Below are 20,754 nucleotides of genomic sequence, written 5' to 3'. Positions count from 1 at the left end.
AAATTATCTATCTGTTCCTTTAAATGAGCTTGTTAATTTACTAAAAGAACAATAAAAATGCCTCCTGCAGCAAGTCTAATAACAACACTTTCAGACTTCTGTTAGCATGTCTCACTACTAATAATTCTGATCTGAATGAGACTGTTCTCTATCATATTAACTTTATATATTCTAATTAGGATACTTTTGGAGGGTATTTATATGTTCTAATTAGATTTCCATAAAGATCAGGGCAAAAAATATTTAACTTCACAGACTTCCTGTAAAAGTCTACAAATCAGAAGGATAGCATCACAACCAAATTAGTAGAGAAGCTTGAGGTTACCAAGTAGAATAATAACAGACACTTTGTATAGTGCTTTAAAGTTTCCAAAACACTTTTATACATATTAAAACGTTTGAGTCTCCTCATTGTGAGGCAGGTACAGGTATTATTATCACCTTCATTTTACAAGTCAAAACTAGATCCAGCAAGTTTGCTTATGGTTACATAGCTAAAAAGTGACAGGCAGAATTTGAACTCTAAGTTCGGCATTCTATTCACTATGCTGCCTTTTTTCAGTTTGCAAAGGAAAGAAGATATATAAAAATCTCTGTGGGACTGTATAACAAATGGGGAATTCCACAAGTTTTGGGGGAATAGGATACTCATGTTTTACAAATGTTTTCTCCTTTGATCCTCACAACTACCTGCCTCAATCCTACTCCAATCCATCCTCCATTCAGTCACTAAAGTGATGGCCCAATCATGTCAAACCCCATCTCCCCACCCTTACCACATACACTTAAGAAATCTCCAGGAGCAAATACAAAATGCTGTTTGGCATTCATAACCTAGCCCCTTCCTACCTTTCCAGTCCTCTGACACCTTACTCCCTGACATTTACTCTTTGATACAATGACACTCGCCTCCTGGATGTTCCATGATCAAAACACTCCATCTCTTGGCTCTGGTCATTTTCTCTGGCTGTTGCCCATGCTTGGAATGCTTGTCCCTCATAATCCCAACCAAAATCTCATCTTCTACAGGAAGCCTTTCCCTATCCCTCTTAATTTTAGTGCCTTCCCTCTGTTAATTACTTCCTATCTATCATACTAGAAAGTATAGCTTGTTTATACATGCTTGTTTACTTGTGATCTCCTCCATTAGATTGCAAGTTCTTTGAGGGCAAGGATTATCTTTTACCTCTTTTTGTATCCCTAGACCTCTAGGCACAGTTCCTTGCAAGTAACAGGCACTTGAAAAATGTTTACTGACTGACTACTGACAACAACCTGGGAGGCAGAAAATTTAACATAAATAAACTAAGGCAAACAGGTTAAGTGAATTGCCCAGGGTCAGATAGTGCTAGTAAAGTGTTTGAGGCAAAATCTGAACTCAACTCTAAACTCAGTGCTCTATCCACTGAGCTACCTAGATACCTAATAGATATATTAAAATAGATGTATTGAAGGTAGGTTTTTTTGTACAGACATACACTGAGCTAGGATAATGGACAATAGATGGACCATTTATTTTGTATGGGACTACACGGGACCACAAATAGCAGGGATTGGAAAGCCAGAAACTCTAGATGAAGAGCTCAAGTTCCTTTTACTTTGGAAAAAAGATAGAAAGAGTGAGTATGGAATCAAAGAATTTTGTTTTCAATAAGCCTGTGCTCGGATTGAGAGGAATGATCACAGATTCAAATATGAATGAATACATGATCAGCCTTTAATACTTATTTAAATCTAAAGGGACTGGTAGGTAAGTTGCTTTTGTTCCTTGCTATCTCATCTAACTGACTATCTTTATGTCAGAGATTGAATCTGTTTCTCCCATAATTCCTTATAAATTGCAAATAGATTCTAGTATATTTACAGTGTGATTTGTGAGTGCTCTATGTACAATAAGACACTCATCTGTGTCTTAAAGAAGATAAGTTCTCATGTAGCTATATTAGAAGGTTTACTAACAAGTCTCTTATTAACTGGTTCCATGACTTCAAAACAAAACAAAACAAAACAATGTCACAGAGAATTGAACTTCCATGCAAACAACGAGGAGAACCAATTCAGGGATGAGAATCTAGAGTTAATCAGGCATACTGGTTATAATGTGTTAGTAATAGTATTGTTTTTTGTTTTGTTTTCAACAGTAAACTTTTGAACTTTATTCTGCTAATACAGATCACTATTTGTGTTGCTAAAGGAAATCCCTCCCCCTCCCCAGATAAAAATCAGAATTTTTTTTTTGGCTAGGCAGTGGGGTTAAGTGACTTGCCCAGGGTGACACAGCTAGTAAGTGTTACGTGTCTAAGGCCAGATTTGAACTCAGGTCCTCCAGAATCCAGGGCTGGTGCTCTATCCACTGCGCCACCTAGCTGCCCACTAAAATCAGAAATTTTTGAAATATAATTTAGCCTCCTCACTAATTGATTCACTTTGCCATTCACCATAGTGATTTTTCCTTTCTTTTTTTTAATAATTAATTTATAATTTTTAGTTTTCAACATTCACTTCCATAAGATTTTGAGTTTTAAATTTTCTCTTCCTCCCCAAGATGGTATGCAATCTGACATAGGCTCCACTTATACATTCATATTAAGCATATTCTCCCATTAGTCATGATGTAAAGAACAATTACAACTAACAGGAAGAACCATGAGAATGAAGCAATAAAACAAAACAACAAAGGAAAAGGGGAGCAAATCGTATGCTCCCAATCTGCATTCAAATCCCATAGTTCTTTCTCTGGATGTGGACAGCATTTTCCATCATGAATCTTTTGGAGTTGTCTGAGATCCTTGCATTGTTGAGAAGAGCCAAGTCTATCAAAGTCAGTCATCACACAGTGTGGCTGTAACTGTACACAATGTTCTTCTGATTTTGCTCACTTCACTCAGCATCAGTTCACATATGTCTTTCCAGGTTTTTCTGAAGTCCCCCTGCTCATCATTTCTTACAGCACAATAGTATTCCATTACATTCATATACCACAACTTGTTCAGCCATTTCCCAATTGATAGATATTCCCTCAATTTCCAATTCTTTGCCACCACAAAAAGAGCTCCTATAAATATTTTTGTACATGTGGTTCCTTTTCCCGTTTTTATGATTTCTTTGGGATACAGACCTTGAAGTGTTATTGCTGGGTCAAAGGGTATACACAATTTTATAGCCATTTGGGCATAGTTCCAAATTACTCTCCAGAATGGTTGGATCAGTTCACAACTCCACCAACAATGCATTACTGTTCCAATTTTCTCACAGCTTCTCCAACATTTATCATTGTCCTGTTTTGTCATGTTAGCCAATTTGATAGGTGTGATGTGGCACCTCAGAGTTGTTTTGATTTGCATTTCTCTAATTAATAGTGATTTAGAACATTTTTTCATATAACTATATACAGCTTTAGTTTTTTCCTCTGAAAACTGCCTGTTCATATACTTTGACCATTTATCAGTTGGGGAATGACTTGTATTCTTAAATATTTGACTCAGTTCTCTCTATGTCTTTTAGAAATGAGACCTTTATCAGAGCACTGGTTGTAAAAATTCCTTCCCAGTTTTCTGCTTCCCTTCTAATCTTGGATGCATTGGCTTTGTGCAATAACTTTTCAATTTAATGTAATCAAAATTATCCATTTTGCATTTCATAATGTTCTCTATCTCTTATTTGGTCATAAATTCTTCCTTTCTCCATAGATCTAGAAGGTAAACTATTCTTTGCTCTCCTAGTTTGCTTATAGTATCAGTCTTTATATCTAAATCCTGTACCCATTTTGACTTTATCTTGGTATAAGATGTAAGATGATGGTCTATGCCCAGTTTCTGCCATTGTTAGTAATATTATTGAAAAATAACATTGGTCAGGGTAAAGTTATTCAGGGCATGGCTACAGTCTATTATAGCTTTTATAATTTAAAAATGTTTAACATCTGTCTTCAACAGGTACCATATTTCTCTAATGAATTAACATTTCAAAATGGTTTTGAAGATATATTTATAGTTTCCACTATCTTTCTAGTCATTCATTCATCAGCTGTTCCAAATCTTTCCCTCAACTTCTCAACCCCACTCCCAACTTCTTCTCTTGCTTCTTATTTGTGAGAAAAGTGAAGTTATTCACTTTCAGCTCATTCATCTTTAATCCTCTATACCAGAGGTATCAGGTGCATTCAGTTTGCAAAAACTTCTGAGCACATCGGAACCAGGTTAAAATACAATCGTGAAATGCTTAACAAAAATAAATGTACAATGCATCATATAATATTAATTTGTAGTTTTCTAAGTCAGTATGTACTGTAGGGATCCCCTTCTGTATGACACCAATGCTGTACATGTCAAAAGATCTGCATTCACCCCTCCTCTTACAGTTCTCTCTAATTTCAGAGGATGAAGTAGATGTCCAATTTCTTATCAGGACTAGCCCCTCTATTTGTGCTCTGAATCTCAGTGTCTCCAAAACCTTGCTTCACTGATCATGCCTTTTTTCTCATGACCTGGATGTTGCAACACCTAAGGAAGAGACTGACTGAAATCTTAACTTGGCAGCTCTAGGATCCAGAACAAAAGCATGTAGGTTTTATTGTCCCCATTAATTATCATGTGACAAATTCTGAATTTAATGGGGAAAAAGGATTGTGAAGTTCTTGGGGATACAACCTTATGAATCCCTGATTTAGGCACCTGCTCTGTTTTATGGCTAGTAGCAATACTCAAGGGGTATTAGTGTGTTTGCTTTTTTCAGTTGTCTGCAGCAACTCCTCTAAGCTGCTTCACTGAAACACCCCTGGCTCAGAAAATTCTGCTCACCTGGATTTTTACATTATTCTTTTTCATCACGGTGGCATTGGTTCCTTATATTCACACTGGTCTGGGTATGTGATACAATCCTCCCTGTGATACTGATTGTTAAAATGACTGTACAACACAGATCTGGTCATATCCATTGGAATGAACTGTGACATATGAAAAGAAAGTCCTGCTACTTCATAGCAACATTCCTAAAATGAAATAACTTACTAACATGAAATCGTTCCATCACTGGTTGGGACTATTACATAACTTGGACAGAATGTCTGTTTTTGCTTGAGGAGGCTAAATGACTATGATTTTTCAATAATAGTTTATTAAGTGACAGCAAAATATTCCGAATCTCTACAACTTTCAAGGATATCAAGCAACTGAAAACCATACCAAATGTAGTATTAAATTATTTCAGTTAGTGTTAGAGCAAGAAAATTATTCAGGGACTTCAAAAAATAGCATGGAAAGTATCTTCTCTATATTTGAGTTTATTCATCTCCTTATCCCTTCTTATATAAATAAAATTTTTGTTTTAAGCCACAAAAAAGATGGATAAAAAGTAAACTCTGTTAAACACTAAAATTAAATTAACTCTAATGCTCTCTAAATTGTTTGTAGTAAGAAAAGAAGATACTTTTCCAATCTCTTTCTATGACAAAAAATGGTCTTGATACCAAAATAAGAGACAAAGCAGAAAAAGAAAACTATAGACTCATATTCCTAATGAGCATTGATGTAAAACTTTAAAGTATTAGTAAGTAGCTTAAAACAAATTATTAGAAAGATCATATACTTTGACCAGATTGGGTTTATTCCAGAAATGCAAGAATGATTCATAGGAACAAACGGACTGCTCCTTAACATAGTAAACAGTATTTATCTAGATCCAAGAGCAAACATTATATGTAATGGAAAAAAGTTAGAGGCCTTTCCAGTAAAATCAGCAAAGTATGGTAAAGCAAGTATACCTATTATCTAAACCATTACTATTTAACTATTTAGTACAAGAAACACTAGCTATATCAGTAAGGCAAGAAAAAGAAATTGAACGAATGAGCATAGACAAAGAGAAAACAAAATGAATGCTTTCTGCAGATGATATGATGGTGTGCTTAGAGAACTCTAGGGAGCAAACTAAAAATTAATTGAAATAGTAACATCAGCAAGGTTGCAGGATATAAGGTAAATTCACATAATTGTCAGCTTTCTTACATATAACTAACAAAAGAGGGCAGCTAAGTGGTGCAGAAGGTAAGAATGTTGGACCTGGAGTCAGGAAGACTCATCTTCCTGAGTTCAAATCTGGCCTCTGACACTTACTGTGTGACCCTAGGCAAGTCACTTAACCCTGTTTGTCTCAATTTCCTCATCTATAAAATGAGCTGGAGAAGGAAATGGCAAACCACTCCAGTATCTTTCCCAAGAAAACCCCAAATGGGGTTGGACATGACTGAAAAACAACTGAACAACCACCACCAACAAAACACAGTAAGAAGAGCTAGAAAGAGAAATTCCATTCAAAATAATTACAGAAGTTATACTTAGGAATGTATTAATCACTAAAATGAGTTTTACTGGATTTATAAAAAAAAAAGGTCAATTGATAGAAGAGATTAACTACACAACACACAGAAGCAAATAGACATTGTTCAATAAAATCCCTTAATTCCAGTTACTGTAAGGAAGGACTCAATATTTGACAAAAACTGCTGGGAAAACTGGATAGTAGCTTGGAAGAAATTAAGTTTCTTCCTTACTTTCGATCTCTCCTGTTCCCATGATCCCTTTATCCTTTGATTAAAACATGTTCAGTTTCCCCTTATCATAAGATGACAGAAAATCCATCCCTTGACCCTGCAATGTCCTTAAACTAACTCCTTGTCCCTTAGACTTCTAAACTTCTAGCTGCTCCTACTCCCTCATCACCCCGCCACTCTACTGAAATGCAGAAAGACTTCTTCATTACCAAATTCAATGGTCTTTTCTTAGTTCTTAACTTCCTTTATCTTTCTGTTGCATTTGATACTGCTAACCACTTCCTCCTGTTTTATTATATTTTCTCCTGGTTTCTGTGATATAGTTCTTTTCTGGTTTCCTTAACCAAATCATCAACCAGTATCAACAAAATGTTATTATGTGACTGTGTGGAAGTATCATGTTAGGTGCTGGAGAAATCATAAACTGGATAAGATAAGAGTCCTTTCAAAATAGGACTAGACCATTCTAGTCCTTTATGTCTAGAAGGTACCAAGATCAGATACCAAGCAACAGAAATAGGTACAATATAAAATATTACAAGATAAATGCATTAGATGGTACAGAATAATGTGCCATGTGAGGTCCATAGGGAAATATAATTAACAAATGAGGAGTTGGGGGCAGGAAAGACTTTTTAGAGGACTAGAGAAAGAAAGCTGTTGAATTCATCTAAAGTAAAGAAAGTAGGAAGGGGTAGCAGGCAACATGATGCAAAGACAGAAAGTCAAGGCAGTCCAAAGTTGTGGATGCCCTTGTCAAATGGCAAAATTCTGAGCTTGATTTGGTCAAGAAGATGAAACAGGTAAAGATATCTCAGCAGAGCAATATGACTAGGTCTACACATAAGATTATTTGAGTGGAGACAAGAAGACATGTAAAAATGTGTGTAGTGGAGGGGTATAAGTGGGGGCATTGAATGAAGGTAGGACAATAGAAATAGAAAAGAGGTAATGGATGCAAAATATTTTCAGGTAAAATTAATAGATTTGGGTACCATCTCACACCTGTCAGATTGGCTAAAATGACAGAAAAGAAAAATAATACATATTGGAGGAGATGTGAGGAAAATGGGACACTAATGCATTGTTGGTGGAGTTGTGAACTGATCCGACCATTCTACAAAGCAATTTGGAATTATCCCCAAAGGGTTATAAAAACTGTGCATACCCTTTGATCTAGCAATACCACTGCTAGGTCTATATCCCAAAGAGATCATAAAAAAGGGAAAAGGACCTACATGTACAAAAATATTTACTGCAGCTCTTTTTGTGGTGGCAAAGATTTGGAAATTAAGGTGATGCCCATCAATTGGGGAATGGCTGAACAAGTTGTGGTATGTGAATGTAATGGAATTCTATTGTGCTATAAGAAATAATGAGCAGGTAGATTTCAGAAAAAAACTAGAAAGACTTACATGAACTGATGCTGGGTGAAGTTACTTCTTCACTGTACACTATAGACAGTAACAGCAACATTATGTGTAATGTAACACAATGATCCAAGACAATTCCAAAAGACTCATGATGGAAAATACTATCCACATCCAGAGAAAGAACTGTGGATTCTGAATGTAGATCAAACCATATGATTTTCACTTTTTTTTTGTTTTTGCTTTTTTTCCTTTCTCATGGTTTTTCTCTTTTGTTCTGATTCTTCTTTTACAACATGACTAATGTGGAAATATATTCCACATGATTGCATATGAATAACTTATATCAGATTGTTTGCCTTCTTGGGGGAAGGAGAAGGGAAAAAATACATAACTCAAAATCTTATAAAAAAAATTGGGGCAACTAGGTGGCGCCGGCCCTGGACTCAGGAGGACCTGAGTTCAAATCCTGTCTCAGACCAGACACTTGACATTGACACTTACTAACTGTGTGACCCTGGGCAATTGCCTCGCCCAAAAAAAAAAATCTTACAAAAAATAAATGTTGAAAACTATCTTTACATGTAATTGGAAAAAATAAAAACTATTTACAAAAAAAAGAAATTATTGGATTTGTTAACTGATTAAATATAAAGTGAAGGAAAAGGATGAGTCAAAGATAATCATAAGAACAATTAATTGAGCCATGGCTCATGACAAATAATGACTTATGCCATTTATTTATTAACTGTATGTTAGCTACAGGGAAGGCAGGTTAGTTAAAAAAATTATTTGCAATATTGAATTAATTTAATCCTTTATGTGAGTCCTATTGTTATATAAGAAATAATTTCTGCCTAATATTATTAAAGTCCTTTTTTCCTATCTATTTACTTACAAAAAGTAACAAGACCTAAAATGCTGCTAATTTTCTTATTTCAATCACTTCACTAAACCAAAAAGAAAGAAAAGTCTTTGTCTTTTATGTCATAATTCTGTGTCCAAATTTTTTACAAATCTGTTTTATTTATTTTTCCAATTTAATTTTTACCTCTATACTGAAGTAACCTCTGTCCACATAGTCTCCCAGGAAGAGGTAGCGTGTGTTAGCAGGTGATCCCCCAACTTCAAACAATTTCATCAAGTCAAAGAATTGCCCATGAATGTCACCACACACTAGATAAAAGAAGAGAGCATACAGGGAATAATATTTACAATTTCAGAAGAAAAAAGGCATTATAACAAAAGGAATTATTATTATGACCAGTATTTTACAAAATTATATTCAATTTGGCATAGTGAAATGCTCTTCTATAGATCTTTCAGACTTTTTTTAATGAACAAGAAAATACTATAGTAATGCTAACAATATTTCACCATAACAAAAAAATTAGCATAGCATATTTCTTCTACAAGAATAACCAGTACTTGTATTAGTGCCTCAAAATTGACCCATATATGTCATCATGGAAGTGCTTCTCAGACCTGTGATAGGTGCCTCCAATTCTATCATAGTCTTTTCATTTTTCAGAATGGCAGCTCCATCATTGATTATCTTTAAGGCTGCATCCTCTTCTAGTCTACCTTCCTTCACCAAATGGCTTTTCAAGATATCAAGTCTAGGTTTTCCATCTTCAAACACTTCTTTTATTGTGAGCCTATGAGTTGGAGGAAAAGGAACAGCTAGAAACAAACAAAAGAATAAAAATACTTATGTTTAGAGAATGTGGCAATATTATGATTACAAATGTATGCTCTCTGTGGTTATTTAACACAGTGCTTATTCTATATCTATAACACTAAAATTGAATAATGCAAAATTTCTGCATATTAAGATCCTGTGTAATAAATCTTACCATTTATTGTTTTTGAGAAAGGTTGCAGGTAAATCCAAAGCCAGTTTTAAAACAACTTATTACAAAAGTAATATTTGTCATATTTGGTCATAAAAGATTTTTATCTAGCATACAGTAGGCAATTAAAATGTTTCCTGAATTTGAAGCTGATTTAAACAAGTAAAATATAAGAAGACTTTCCTACATAAATGCATCTTTATCTGAAAAAAGAAATATAATCCAAAAACAACAAATATTTACTAAGTGCCCACTATGTTCAAGGCACTGATTGTGCTTTATGTTCTGTAGGAAAAAAAATAAAAAACAAAACAGTCAAGGAATTTACATTCTACCAAGGGATTAAAAAAAGTGACCTCAAACTATAAAATTCTTCATTTAAGAAGATTAAAAAGGAAAAATTACAATGCTCAAAGACGATGTCCACAGAGCTGTCCCAATGAAATCATATGCTTGAACAGTTCCTTTCAATTTGAATTAGTTTAGCGATCACAGCAATGGATCTAGAGTCAAAGGACAATGGTCATTTACTGTGCCATCTACTATCTAACTTTGCACAGCTAAAATAAGACAATTAGACTACATAAGTACTAAAGTCCTTTCCAGACTGAAAATCCTATGATGCCATAAATTCCAGATCAGGCAAAGTACAAAATTACATAAAGTACATTTTATTTATTTTAACAAGCATTATTAAACACTTATGTTCAAGTTACTACCCTATGCATAAAAAGATTACAGAGTTCTCTAGAAAGAGAGTGGTATATTTTATTACTATCAAGAATATCACTGATCTGGTGGTATAAATTGTTGTTCCAATAAACGTAAGCTTGAAAAGATTAGATATAAAAGGGATAGCTCTGTTTCTTAAGGACCAAGCATGCCAAAGAGAGAGGTTTCATATTTAATCATCCCTTTTCCATCTTGTTGCCCACTTTGACTTTGGCAGGTGTGAGAGTCAACTCAACCCATTTCTGATCGTACAACTGAAAAGTGGACAATTTGTCTCAATTATATGTGTGGAGTGAAGTATTTATGACAGTACAATTAATGAATAATCTTGCTAGGAAAAACATGTAACATTTTAAAATTAAATAGTTTAATTTAATGTCAAATATATTGACAAATATAGCCTACTTTATTTCATATTTCCTAAGTGACAACCTGAAAGTCACAAGTTTTCTCAAAAAGAAAGGAGCTCAATTAAATACAAGTATCTTTAAAGTGACATTTCCTGTACTATGAAAGGGTTAAAAAAAAGACCCAAATAGGTAGCAGGAATAAAATGGCTTATTCTAGTCATATTTTGCATGATTTTAGAAGTTGAAAATACTTTCCTTATGACAAGCTTCCTCAAGAATCCCATTCCTTAACTACTAAGAAACTACTGTAGAAATTACAGCAGTTATTAAAACAATAAAATAAGAGAGCATTACTTTGTATAGATGTCAAAATTCTTAGTCTTAGATTTACATTATTCCACTAACATCCTCCCCATCTTCAAGGTCTCATCATGGTAAAGAAATGATCCTGAGTGTTCAAAGGCTTCACCTTAGAGTAAAAAGATCTAACAAGTCCTACTAAACTAGAAAGCCTTCAAGTAAAGGTTCAGTGATGGACTGATTATAGACTTGCCACGTTAAGCCCTCATCCCAGGTATGCTTCAAGGTGAGGAAATTTTCAGCCACAGAAACTATTACAGAGTATCTACCAACAATTGTAGAGGGGTAGCATTGTATTTTTGTAGAGGGAGTAATCACACCAAGGAAATAATGGATCTTTGCAGTCATGAAGTGTTATTTTCACAATCCAGACAAATAAGCAAAATGTCATTTAAAACGACAATTCAATTACAAAACAAATGAAAGAGGGGCTAATATTTTACTTAGCTGATGAATTTCTATGGTAGCAGGAAGAAATAGACAATGAAAAGTCATGAATAAATTTGCTCAAATGTATCTAAACTGGGAGAGCATGGTCTGGTCTGTCTCCATTAAAGATTACACAAAGAAATGAGGGCAGTGAACCTTGGCTGCAGAAGGGCCAGAAAGCAGGGGAAAGTAAATGTGTCTCAAGAAACAAAGGAGAAATACGAGTCACCTAAATAAGATTTCTTGAGGCTGTCTCCCTAGAAAATCATCAGTCTCTTATGATTTAAGACCCAAAGAACAAAGTGAAGTTTCATACTTAATCTCCCTTTTATGTCTCGTTGCCTATCTCAACTTAGTCGAATTCAAATCAAATCACCCCATCTTTCTTCCTCTGATAATGAAGAAATGGACAAGTCACCTATGGAAAGCCTAAATTATATTTGTCCTACTTTAAACCTTTTATTTCTCAGTCAAAGTGATGTCTAAAATTGAAGTAGAACCTGAAGTTTTGATATGAAGACGTTATGGCAAAGAGCAGGTGGCCCTCTTGTAAAAAGCCATAAATGTGTTAACACTTAACTTTAACCTATTTTTGTAACTGTTTATTCCAATATTTCTTGAAAAATATAAAATTTCATTGATGAGATATTTGTTCCATCACAACCCAGCTGTACTTTGTGTGGGGGTTTTGTTGTTTGGGTTTGTTGTTGTTGTTTGAGTTGCTATGGATAAAACATCATTACCTGGCAGACAACTTTTAAGTGTTCTGCTGGAATAAATCCTATGTTTCTGCTAACCCCTGAGGTAAGAGAACAGAGAAGAAACTCTTCCTTCCCCAAATAATGAGATATTGTCAGACAGAAAGTAAGCAAGATTCAGATTTCTCACCTAACATGAAAAAGTAATCTAAGTGGAAGCAATCTGAAGATAAAGAAAATCTGTTTAACTTTACTCTTTCTCCAGTTATCGAGTAGCAATAATTTCTTTTCTTTCTTGCTTTCTTTCTTAAATAAGGCAAAAGGAAGCATGTAAAAGTAAGTCTAAACTAGGTTACGGTTAGGGGAGGTGAGAGAAATGGGACAAGGACAAAACAGAAACAATGAATGGAGTTAATTTGAGTATGAAGTACAGTGGTTAATACAGGATCTATGGCATAAGTCTCCTAAGGCAGATGTGCCAAAAATAGAACAGCATTATTAGACTGAGCCAAGTAGGATCTCTCGACTTCAGATTGGCAAGAAGGAATACCTAGGCAGTCTCAACAGTCTACTATATAACTGAAATCAGAAATAGCTCATACAGGATAACTGTATCTCTTAAAATAGGTCCCACACAGTTTAATACAACTTATTGATCAACAAGCATTTATTAAGCACCAACCATGCCCCCAAGCACTGTGCTAAGTGCTACAGCTTAAAAGGGCAATAAATTAAACAAGTTTGGCTCTCTAAGAACTTTCAACAAATACACACATAAATACAACAAGGGACTTTGCTGGACATCAAAGGAGACAGAAGATAAGTCAAATATCTTGTGAAGCCGAGAAGTTAGAGTGGGGAGGGGAGGAGAAGAGAGGAAGAGGAAAAAGATGCTAAAGAGGGAATATGCCATAACTAGCTTCCATTCAGAAACCCAAGATGTATAGGATTCTGCTTGGCGCCTTCTTGTTTGCCTCAGGATACAAAGAAAGTGGCAAACAGCAGCAAAACAGCTGTAGTTATCTGTTATAACATGGAAATCCAAATCATTAAAACTACTAGCACACTTTCAAATCAAAACACATTTTAAGTTTGCTGCTCTAAATTTTCTAAGCCATTATTTATCCTTTTACAAATTTTTAAAACTTTATTTTTAATTTATGGAATAAAACAAGTATTTCTGTAACACAGCAAGATAAAAAGACGATTGTACACAAACTACAAATCTACTATGCACAACTTGTTATTCCTTTCAAATATACAACAAAATTATCATGTAAATTTTTTTCTTTCCTCCTCCCCAGCCTAAAGGTATATATATGTAAAATTATTCTATACATACTTCTATTTATCAATTCTTTCTCTAGATGCAGACAGTGTCTTTCTTCCTATGTCCTTTATAGTTAATTTGGGTATTTATAATAGACAAAATAATTTATTCACTCAAAGTCATTCTTTTTTTTTTTTTTTTTGGCGAGGCAATTGGCGTTAAATGACTTGTCCAGAGTCACACAGCTAGTAAGTGTCAAGTGTCTGAGGCCAGATTTGAACTCAGGTCCTCCTGACTCCAAGGCTAGAGCTCGATCCACTGCACCACCTAGCTGCCCCCTCAAAGTCATTCTGAAAACAATATTGCTATTACTGTATACAGTGTTCCCTTGGTTCTGCTCATTTCACTCTTTAATTTCGTGTGAGTCTTTTCACGATTTTCTAAAATCATTGAGCTCATAATTTCTTACAGCACAGTAGTATTCCATCACAATCATATACCACAACTTGCTTAGCCATTCCCCAATTGATGGGCATCTTTGCAATTTCCAGTTCTTTGCCACCACAAAGAAAGCTGTTATAAATATTTTAGAATATATAGGTTCTTTTCCTTTTTCCCTAGTCATCTTTGGAAATAGACCACGTAGTGGTATTGCTGGGTCAAAGAGTGTTTGAAGACGATCAACGACACCACAGGGTGATATCTTGACTAGCATGTAGACTGGATTTAAGTAAGGCAGAGTTGCACAAAGTCATCAGCCTCACTCTCTCTTCCATAGTTATCAAAGACCAACAGCAAGACAAAAATCAAGACAACTGGTGATGACCCAAGATGCAGTGGATGACCTTAGTGTCTTCTATGTCTGACCAATCTCTAAGCACTCCACAGGACCTGCTTCAGCTATCTTCATGGCTATTGAAACAAATTGTTCTCATCTGCCCATTCCACCAGGGGAAGTCTTCTTTTGCTTGGGGTAGACATCCCCCTAACTCACTGATGGGTTCTGAGGCCTGTTGGTTACCCTCAACCTGGTTTAGCCCATTTGCCAAGACTATTTTACCCTAGTATGGCTGTTGTGCATGCTACAGTTTCTTGGAGCCACAGGTGAGAGTTGGATTAGGTAGACACCAAAGGTAGATGAGCAGCCCTAAAAAGGACTTGGCAAGTCCTCACACAAGAGGTGCTAGTCCTCCTGAACACCCTCACACCCCAAACTCACTGGAGGATGAAGACATTAATCCCATTACCCTCGAATGCTAAGCAAGCGTTCTACCATTTGAGCTAATCCCCCACTTAGCTTTTGTAAGCTATTACTAAATAAGCAAAACTGTTCAACTATATTAGCAATAAATCAAGTAGATGAATTTCCAAGTGTTTTAGAATAATTTAGGGTCCTATATATGCCCTCAAATTTGCCAGGTGCTAGCTACATCATTTTTATTTTTAATAAAGAGATGGGTTGAAAGTATAAAAACAGGTAGAAAATGATAATATGGATAGTTTCATTTGTACTGTAGTGTTTTGTCATTTTCCATGAATGAATGGATAAAAAAGCCCTTATTAAACACTTACTATGTGCAAAGCACTAGGGATACAAACCAAAAAATGAGATAGTCCTTGATCTCAAGGAGCTCCCATTTTAATAGGGGAAACAACATATAGAAAAATTCAGCAAGGTAGATGGAAATTTCAGTGGCCATTAGGGGGCAACACTAAGGTAGATGTAATATATTGTTAGGGTCACTTCTATCAATAAAACTACCAGTTTCTGAAGTTCAACTATTTGATACTGCCAAGGACTTTGGGGGGCCCTTTAGGAGACAGGGCTGCTAGGGAGGCAATTACTGTAGCACTTACAAAGGCAACTGCCCAGTCCCATCAGTATAGGGCTTACTCCCCTGGATGATGGCTGCAGGGGCTGACTTTTATTACAGGAACTCTTGGGCAATGGGTCCTGGGGTGCCTACAAAGGAGTTTGAGGGAAGAGGGTAGGTGAGCTGGTGGCAATGGTTTGGCCCATCTAGTATATGCTGCCTGGCTGAGTTTGAATATCACCTGAGACATAATAATAAATTAATAAACAAACACCATTTATATAACACTTTAAGGTTTATAAAGCACTTTATAAATATTATCTTATTCAACAATTCTGAAAGGTAGGTGCTATTTTGATCTATTTTACAGATGAGAAAACTGAGGCAGATGGAGGTTAAATGACTTACCTAAGGCAAGCTCATAGCTAGTTAAATGTCTGAAGTTTAATTTGACTCAGGTCTTCCTAACTTCTGGTCCCAGACTCTGAGCCACTCTGATGACATATATTAGTTGTGTGACTATGGGGAAATCACAATCTCTCTGAAGCTCAGTTTCCCAAAATGTAAAATGAAGATAATAAAAACACTTTACACAGGATAGTGAAGGTAAATATAGACAATGCATATAAAATGGCTGCAAACCTTAAAGCTCTACATAAACACAACAATGGGTTGCCATTTAACCATCTGAAACAGAGTAATATCAACTTCAGTCATGAGACAGCAGATGTGATTGGTGCTCCCTCCTTTGTCATTCCTCTCACAAAGGACAGCACAAGCCCCAGAATGAACCTCCTATTCACTCAGTCTATCTCAGTTACTGTGAGCCTCTCATAGTCTGAGCATTCCACTGAACATGTATGATTCTGGAATCTGCTCTTTAACATATTTGCAATCTATTTATTCTCCTTTAGTTGGTAAAACTAAGGAGAAGAACAACTTCAATTGGTCTTCTAAGCATTCCTGGTCTAGTAGCAAGCTCCTCTCATGTTGCCTTTGACTTCTTTGTATCTTTTGCAGCAGTCTCAAGATGAAGCAAGAAGACAATGCTATGGGGGTGGTATGACCATCCTCTAATAAAATCACACTTTTGTGTGAAGTCCTTTCAAAAGTTTGGCCTTTTTTCTTTGATTTCCTTACCTATGTTTTTTTTTCTTTGAATTTGAGAAAAATCAAAGTCCTGGTTTCTCTTCCCTGAAGTAAAGTTTAGATGTTGGCTATAGAAAAAATAAAATTTACATTTAACCGTTTCCATCACCACCATCTCAGGTCCATCTGTTCCTATACAGACCAACTCCTTTTAAAAAGAACCTAGAGGGGCAGCTAGGTGACACAGTGAATCTCTGGCCTTGGAGTCAGGAAGACCTGAGTTCAAACCCAGCCTTAGACACTTAACACTTATTAGCTGTGTGACTCTGGGCAAGTCACTTAATCCCCATCGCCTCATCAAAAAGAAAAAAAAATGAGAACCTAGGCCCTTTCCAACAAAAACTATTTAAATTGTTTAACACTTTATATAATCTTTAGACATGTTATACTTAACTATGCTTATTTGTGGTAAAGTCCCTCCTGCTCCCCAGAATAAATACTTGATCATTTAAAGAAAACTTAATTTAAAAAAGAGATCTATATTACACATGTGTATATATATAAAATATTATAGATAAGCAACTATATATTATAAGTGAGCAACAATTCAAGGATTTTCTAGGATATTTTATGCTACGGTGCTATGCAGGACTTTTCTCCTTACACAAATAAATGAAAAAGTATTTATTAAGAGTCTGCTATATATAAAGTACTGTGCTAAGTACTATGGATACAAATACAAAAAGTAAGACAGTTGGTCCTCGCTTTTGAGGAACACACATTCTAATGAGGAAGATAACACATACAGAAGAATTTGGCTGCACAGATGGCAAGGCTCAGTAGTCCTTAGGGGACAGCAGAAAAGTAGACATGCTAACTTTAGAACATATCCTCTTCCCCAAAAGAAACTAATCCACAGTTAAAGCTATTATTTAATGTTCTAATTTATGAACTTTTTGTCACAAGCATTGAATATAAATTTAAACTACAGAGATAATTTGAAAACATGATTTTTGAAGGACACTAATAAGAATAAAAGGATAACTGAATCCCATTGGTAAGTACTTTCACCATGTTAACCAATAAGAATATAGTATTTCTCCACTTAACACTTACTAGCTGTGTGACCTTAGGCAAGTCACTTAACCCCACTGCTGAGCCAAAAAAAAAAAAAAAAAAGAATATAGTATTTCTCAATGGCTATTGTTGTTCAATCAAGTCTGACTCTTCATGACCCCATGGACCGTAGCATGCCAGGCCCTTTTATCCTCTTCTAAGTCTGTTCAAGTTTGTGTTCATTGCTTCCATAACACCATTTATCCATCTCATCCTCTGCCATCCCCTTTTCCTTTGAAAATATTTATTTATTTTTAGTTTTTAACATTTATTTCTGTAACTTTTTGGGGGGGGGGTTTAGGCAATGGGATAAGTGACTTGCCCAGGGTCACAAAGCTAGTAAGTGTTATGTGTCTGAAGCCGTATTTGAACTCAGGTACTCCTGACTCCAGGGCCGGTGCTCTATCCGCTGCGCCACCTAGCTGCCTCCCCTTTTCCTTTTACTGTCAATCTTTCCAAACACCAGGGTCCCTTCCAATGAGATCAGTCTTCTCATTATGTGGCCAAAGTATTTAAGCTTCAGCTTCAGTATTTACTTTCCAGTAAATAGCCTGCATTAATTTATTTAGGTATTGACTGATTTGATCTTCTTGCTGTCCAAAGAACCCTCAATAGTCTTCTTTATTGCCACAATTTGAAAGCATCAATTCTGTGGCCCTCAACTTCCCTTACAGGACAACTGTCACAACCATACACTGCTAATGGAAAAAACATAGCTTTGACTATATGGACCCTTGTTAGGAAACTGATATCTCTGCTTTTTAGTATGCTGTCCAGATTTGCCACAGCTTTCCTTCCAAAGAGCAAGGATCTTTTAATTTCATGGCTGCAGTCACCGTCTGCAATGATCTTTGAGCCCAGGAATACAAAATCTGACATTGCTTTCATTTCTTCTCCCTCTATTTGCCTGGAAGTGATTGGAACAGTTGCCAAGATCTTAGGTTATTTTTTTTTTAACGTTCAGCTTCAAGCCAGCTTTTACACTCTCTTCTTTCACCTCAATCAAGAGGCTTCTTAATTTCTCTTCACTTTTTGCCATCAGAGTAGTATCGTCTGCATATTTGAGATTGTTGATATTTCTCCTGGCCACCTTCATTACAGTTTTTCATTCATCCAGCCTGGCATTTTGCATGACGTACTCTGCATATAAGCTAAATAAGGTGACACTATACAGCCTGATTGCGCTCCTTTTCTAATCTTAAGCCAATTGGGAGTTTATGTATGATTCTAACTTTTGCTTTTTGGCCCACACACAGTTCCTAAGGTGACAAGATGATCTGGTACTCCCATCACTTCGAGGACTTGCCACATTTTGTTGTGATCCACACAGTCAAAGGCTTTAGTGTCATCAATGAAGCTGAAGTATAAGTTTTTCTGGAACTCCCTTGCTTTCTCCATAATCCAACAGATGTTGGCAATTTGGTCTCTAGTCCCTCTGCCTCTTCGAAAACCAGCCTGCTCTTATGGTAATTCTCAGTTCACATTTGCTGAAGCCTAGCTTGCAGAATCTTATGCATAACCTTGCTGGCATGTAAAATGAGCACAATGTTCAGTAATTTGAACATTCCCTGGCAATTCAACAGAGCCATTCCCAAAACTGCCTTCTAGCTACATCACTTAAAAAACTGCATCTAAAATCTAATTTGTAATTATAAACTGTGAAAAGTCTCTGGGAGACAACAGGAAATTCTGTGGCTAACTTTCAGATTTACCTGAAAGTTTTATTGGCTTTCAAATCTAACTTATCTCTAGGCTCCTTAAATAATTAAAATATACTATTAATAACCAATCAACCAACATTAACTCTCCTTAAAGTTCAACAGACAAATAACCTCATAGGCACAAGGACAATCTTTTAACAGTGTAGAGAATAACTGATCTGGTTTCTCTCGTGTAATTCTAGTTCACATTTATCTATAAAAGTTAGAATAATAACTTGGATCAATGCATTATAGATCTAAAGTTGGAAGGGGCTATAAAGGTCATCTGGCACAACCACCTTATCATTTACAAATGAGGAAATTGAGGCCCAAGGTTTGCCCAAGATTACATTGATAGTAAGTGGCAGAGCTGTAATTCAAAATTCCTCCAAAGAGAGTCTACCTCATACAGAAGTCTTCTGATTTTAAAAATATTTTTTGAACAACAGTACAACAGTTAGGGTGTTCATCTATTTTCTTTTTGTTATAGGCTAGGACACTGGTGGAATTTGGGGGGCATGACATAACCCCTCCCCACATTCTTACACTAGCAGCCCCAGTTGTTGTGAGTCAGGAAGTTGTGGTGCAGACATGGGCTAATTTGGGTTAAGTGTGCCCCTAGGTATATTGATCTGGGACCCAACTGTTGGCCGTTGGGACAAGAAGATCTTAAAAGCAGTTTATAGATCTTTGGTGGAAAGCTCCTGAGACCACAGGAAACCTTTTTTGCTGACTGTTTTTAAATTCCTTGCTGTGGTTTTATCTGATTTTACCATTCTGAACTTTTTTTTAACCACCTTCAGAAACTGAATTTAACCTGAGAACATTTGACTATGTTTTTATTAAACAGATTGTTTATCTGAATTCTTAGTCTCTGAGTCATTCATTGCACTAGAGTTCTAAACTTGCACGGAGGTACCTTTACTCATTAAATGATCCAACTACCTCAGCTAAATGGCAAAGTGGGTAGGGTGCTGGATCTTTAGTCAGGAAGATCTAAGTTCAAATTTGACCTCAGACACATACTAGTTGTGCGACCCTAGGTAAATCATTTAGCTTCTGTATTTCTCAGTTTCCTCAGCTGTAAAATGAGGATCACAAAAGAATCTACTTTCTAGGGTTGTTGTAAGGACTGAATGAAATATTTGCAAAGCACTTAGAGTGCCTGGTACATAGGAGGCTCTTAATAAATGCTTGTTTCAGGGGCAGCTAGGTGGAGCAATGGATAGAGCACTGGCCTTGGAGTCAGGAGGACCTGAGTTCAAGTCTGGCCTCAGACCCATAACATTTACTAGCAGTGTGACTCTGAGCAAGTCACTTAACCCCAACTGCCTCACCAACAAATAAGTAAATGCTTGTTTCCTTCCTTCCTTTTTCCCCCAGTCATATAAGTCTTCGATGCAAATTCTCACATGAATCAATA

General features: G+C 35.9%; 1 protein-coding gene across 4 annotated transcripts in view; it reads right to left on the bottom strand.

The window, feature by feature from the left end:
• Positions 1 to 20,754, bottom strand: part of PPP3CC (protein phosphatase 3 catalytic subunit gamma) — a 110,621-nt gene that overhangs the window by 56,874 nt on the left and 32,993 nt on the right. For all 4 annotated transcript variants that reach the window (XM_027853847.1, XM_027853849.1, XM_027853846.1 and 1 more), the window contains exons 2-3: positions 9,406 to 9,603; positions 8,972 to 9,096 (exon numbers count right to left, since the gene is read on the bottom strand). In XM_027853847.1, coding sequence (XP_027709648.1) covers positions 8,972 to 9,096; positions 9,406 to 9,603 — 323 coding nt within the window. The remainder of the gene's footprint in view (positions 1 to 8,971; positions 9,097 to 9,405; positions 9,604 to 20,754) is intronic.

This window comes from Vombatus ursinus, unplaced genomic scaffold (genome assembly GCF_900497805.2).
Source record: "Vombatus ursinus unplaced genomic scaffold, bare-nosed wombat genome assembly UNPS02010219.1, whole genome shotgun sequence".
Classification (NCBI taxonomy): domain Eukaryota; kingdom Metazoa; phylum Chordata; class Mammalia; order Diprotodontia; family Vombatidae; genus Vombatus; species Vombatus ursinus.
This window is presented reverse-complemented; position numbering and strand designations above follow the sequence as displayed.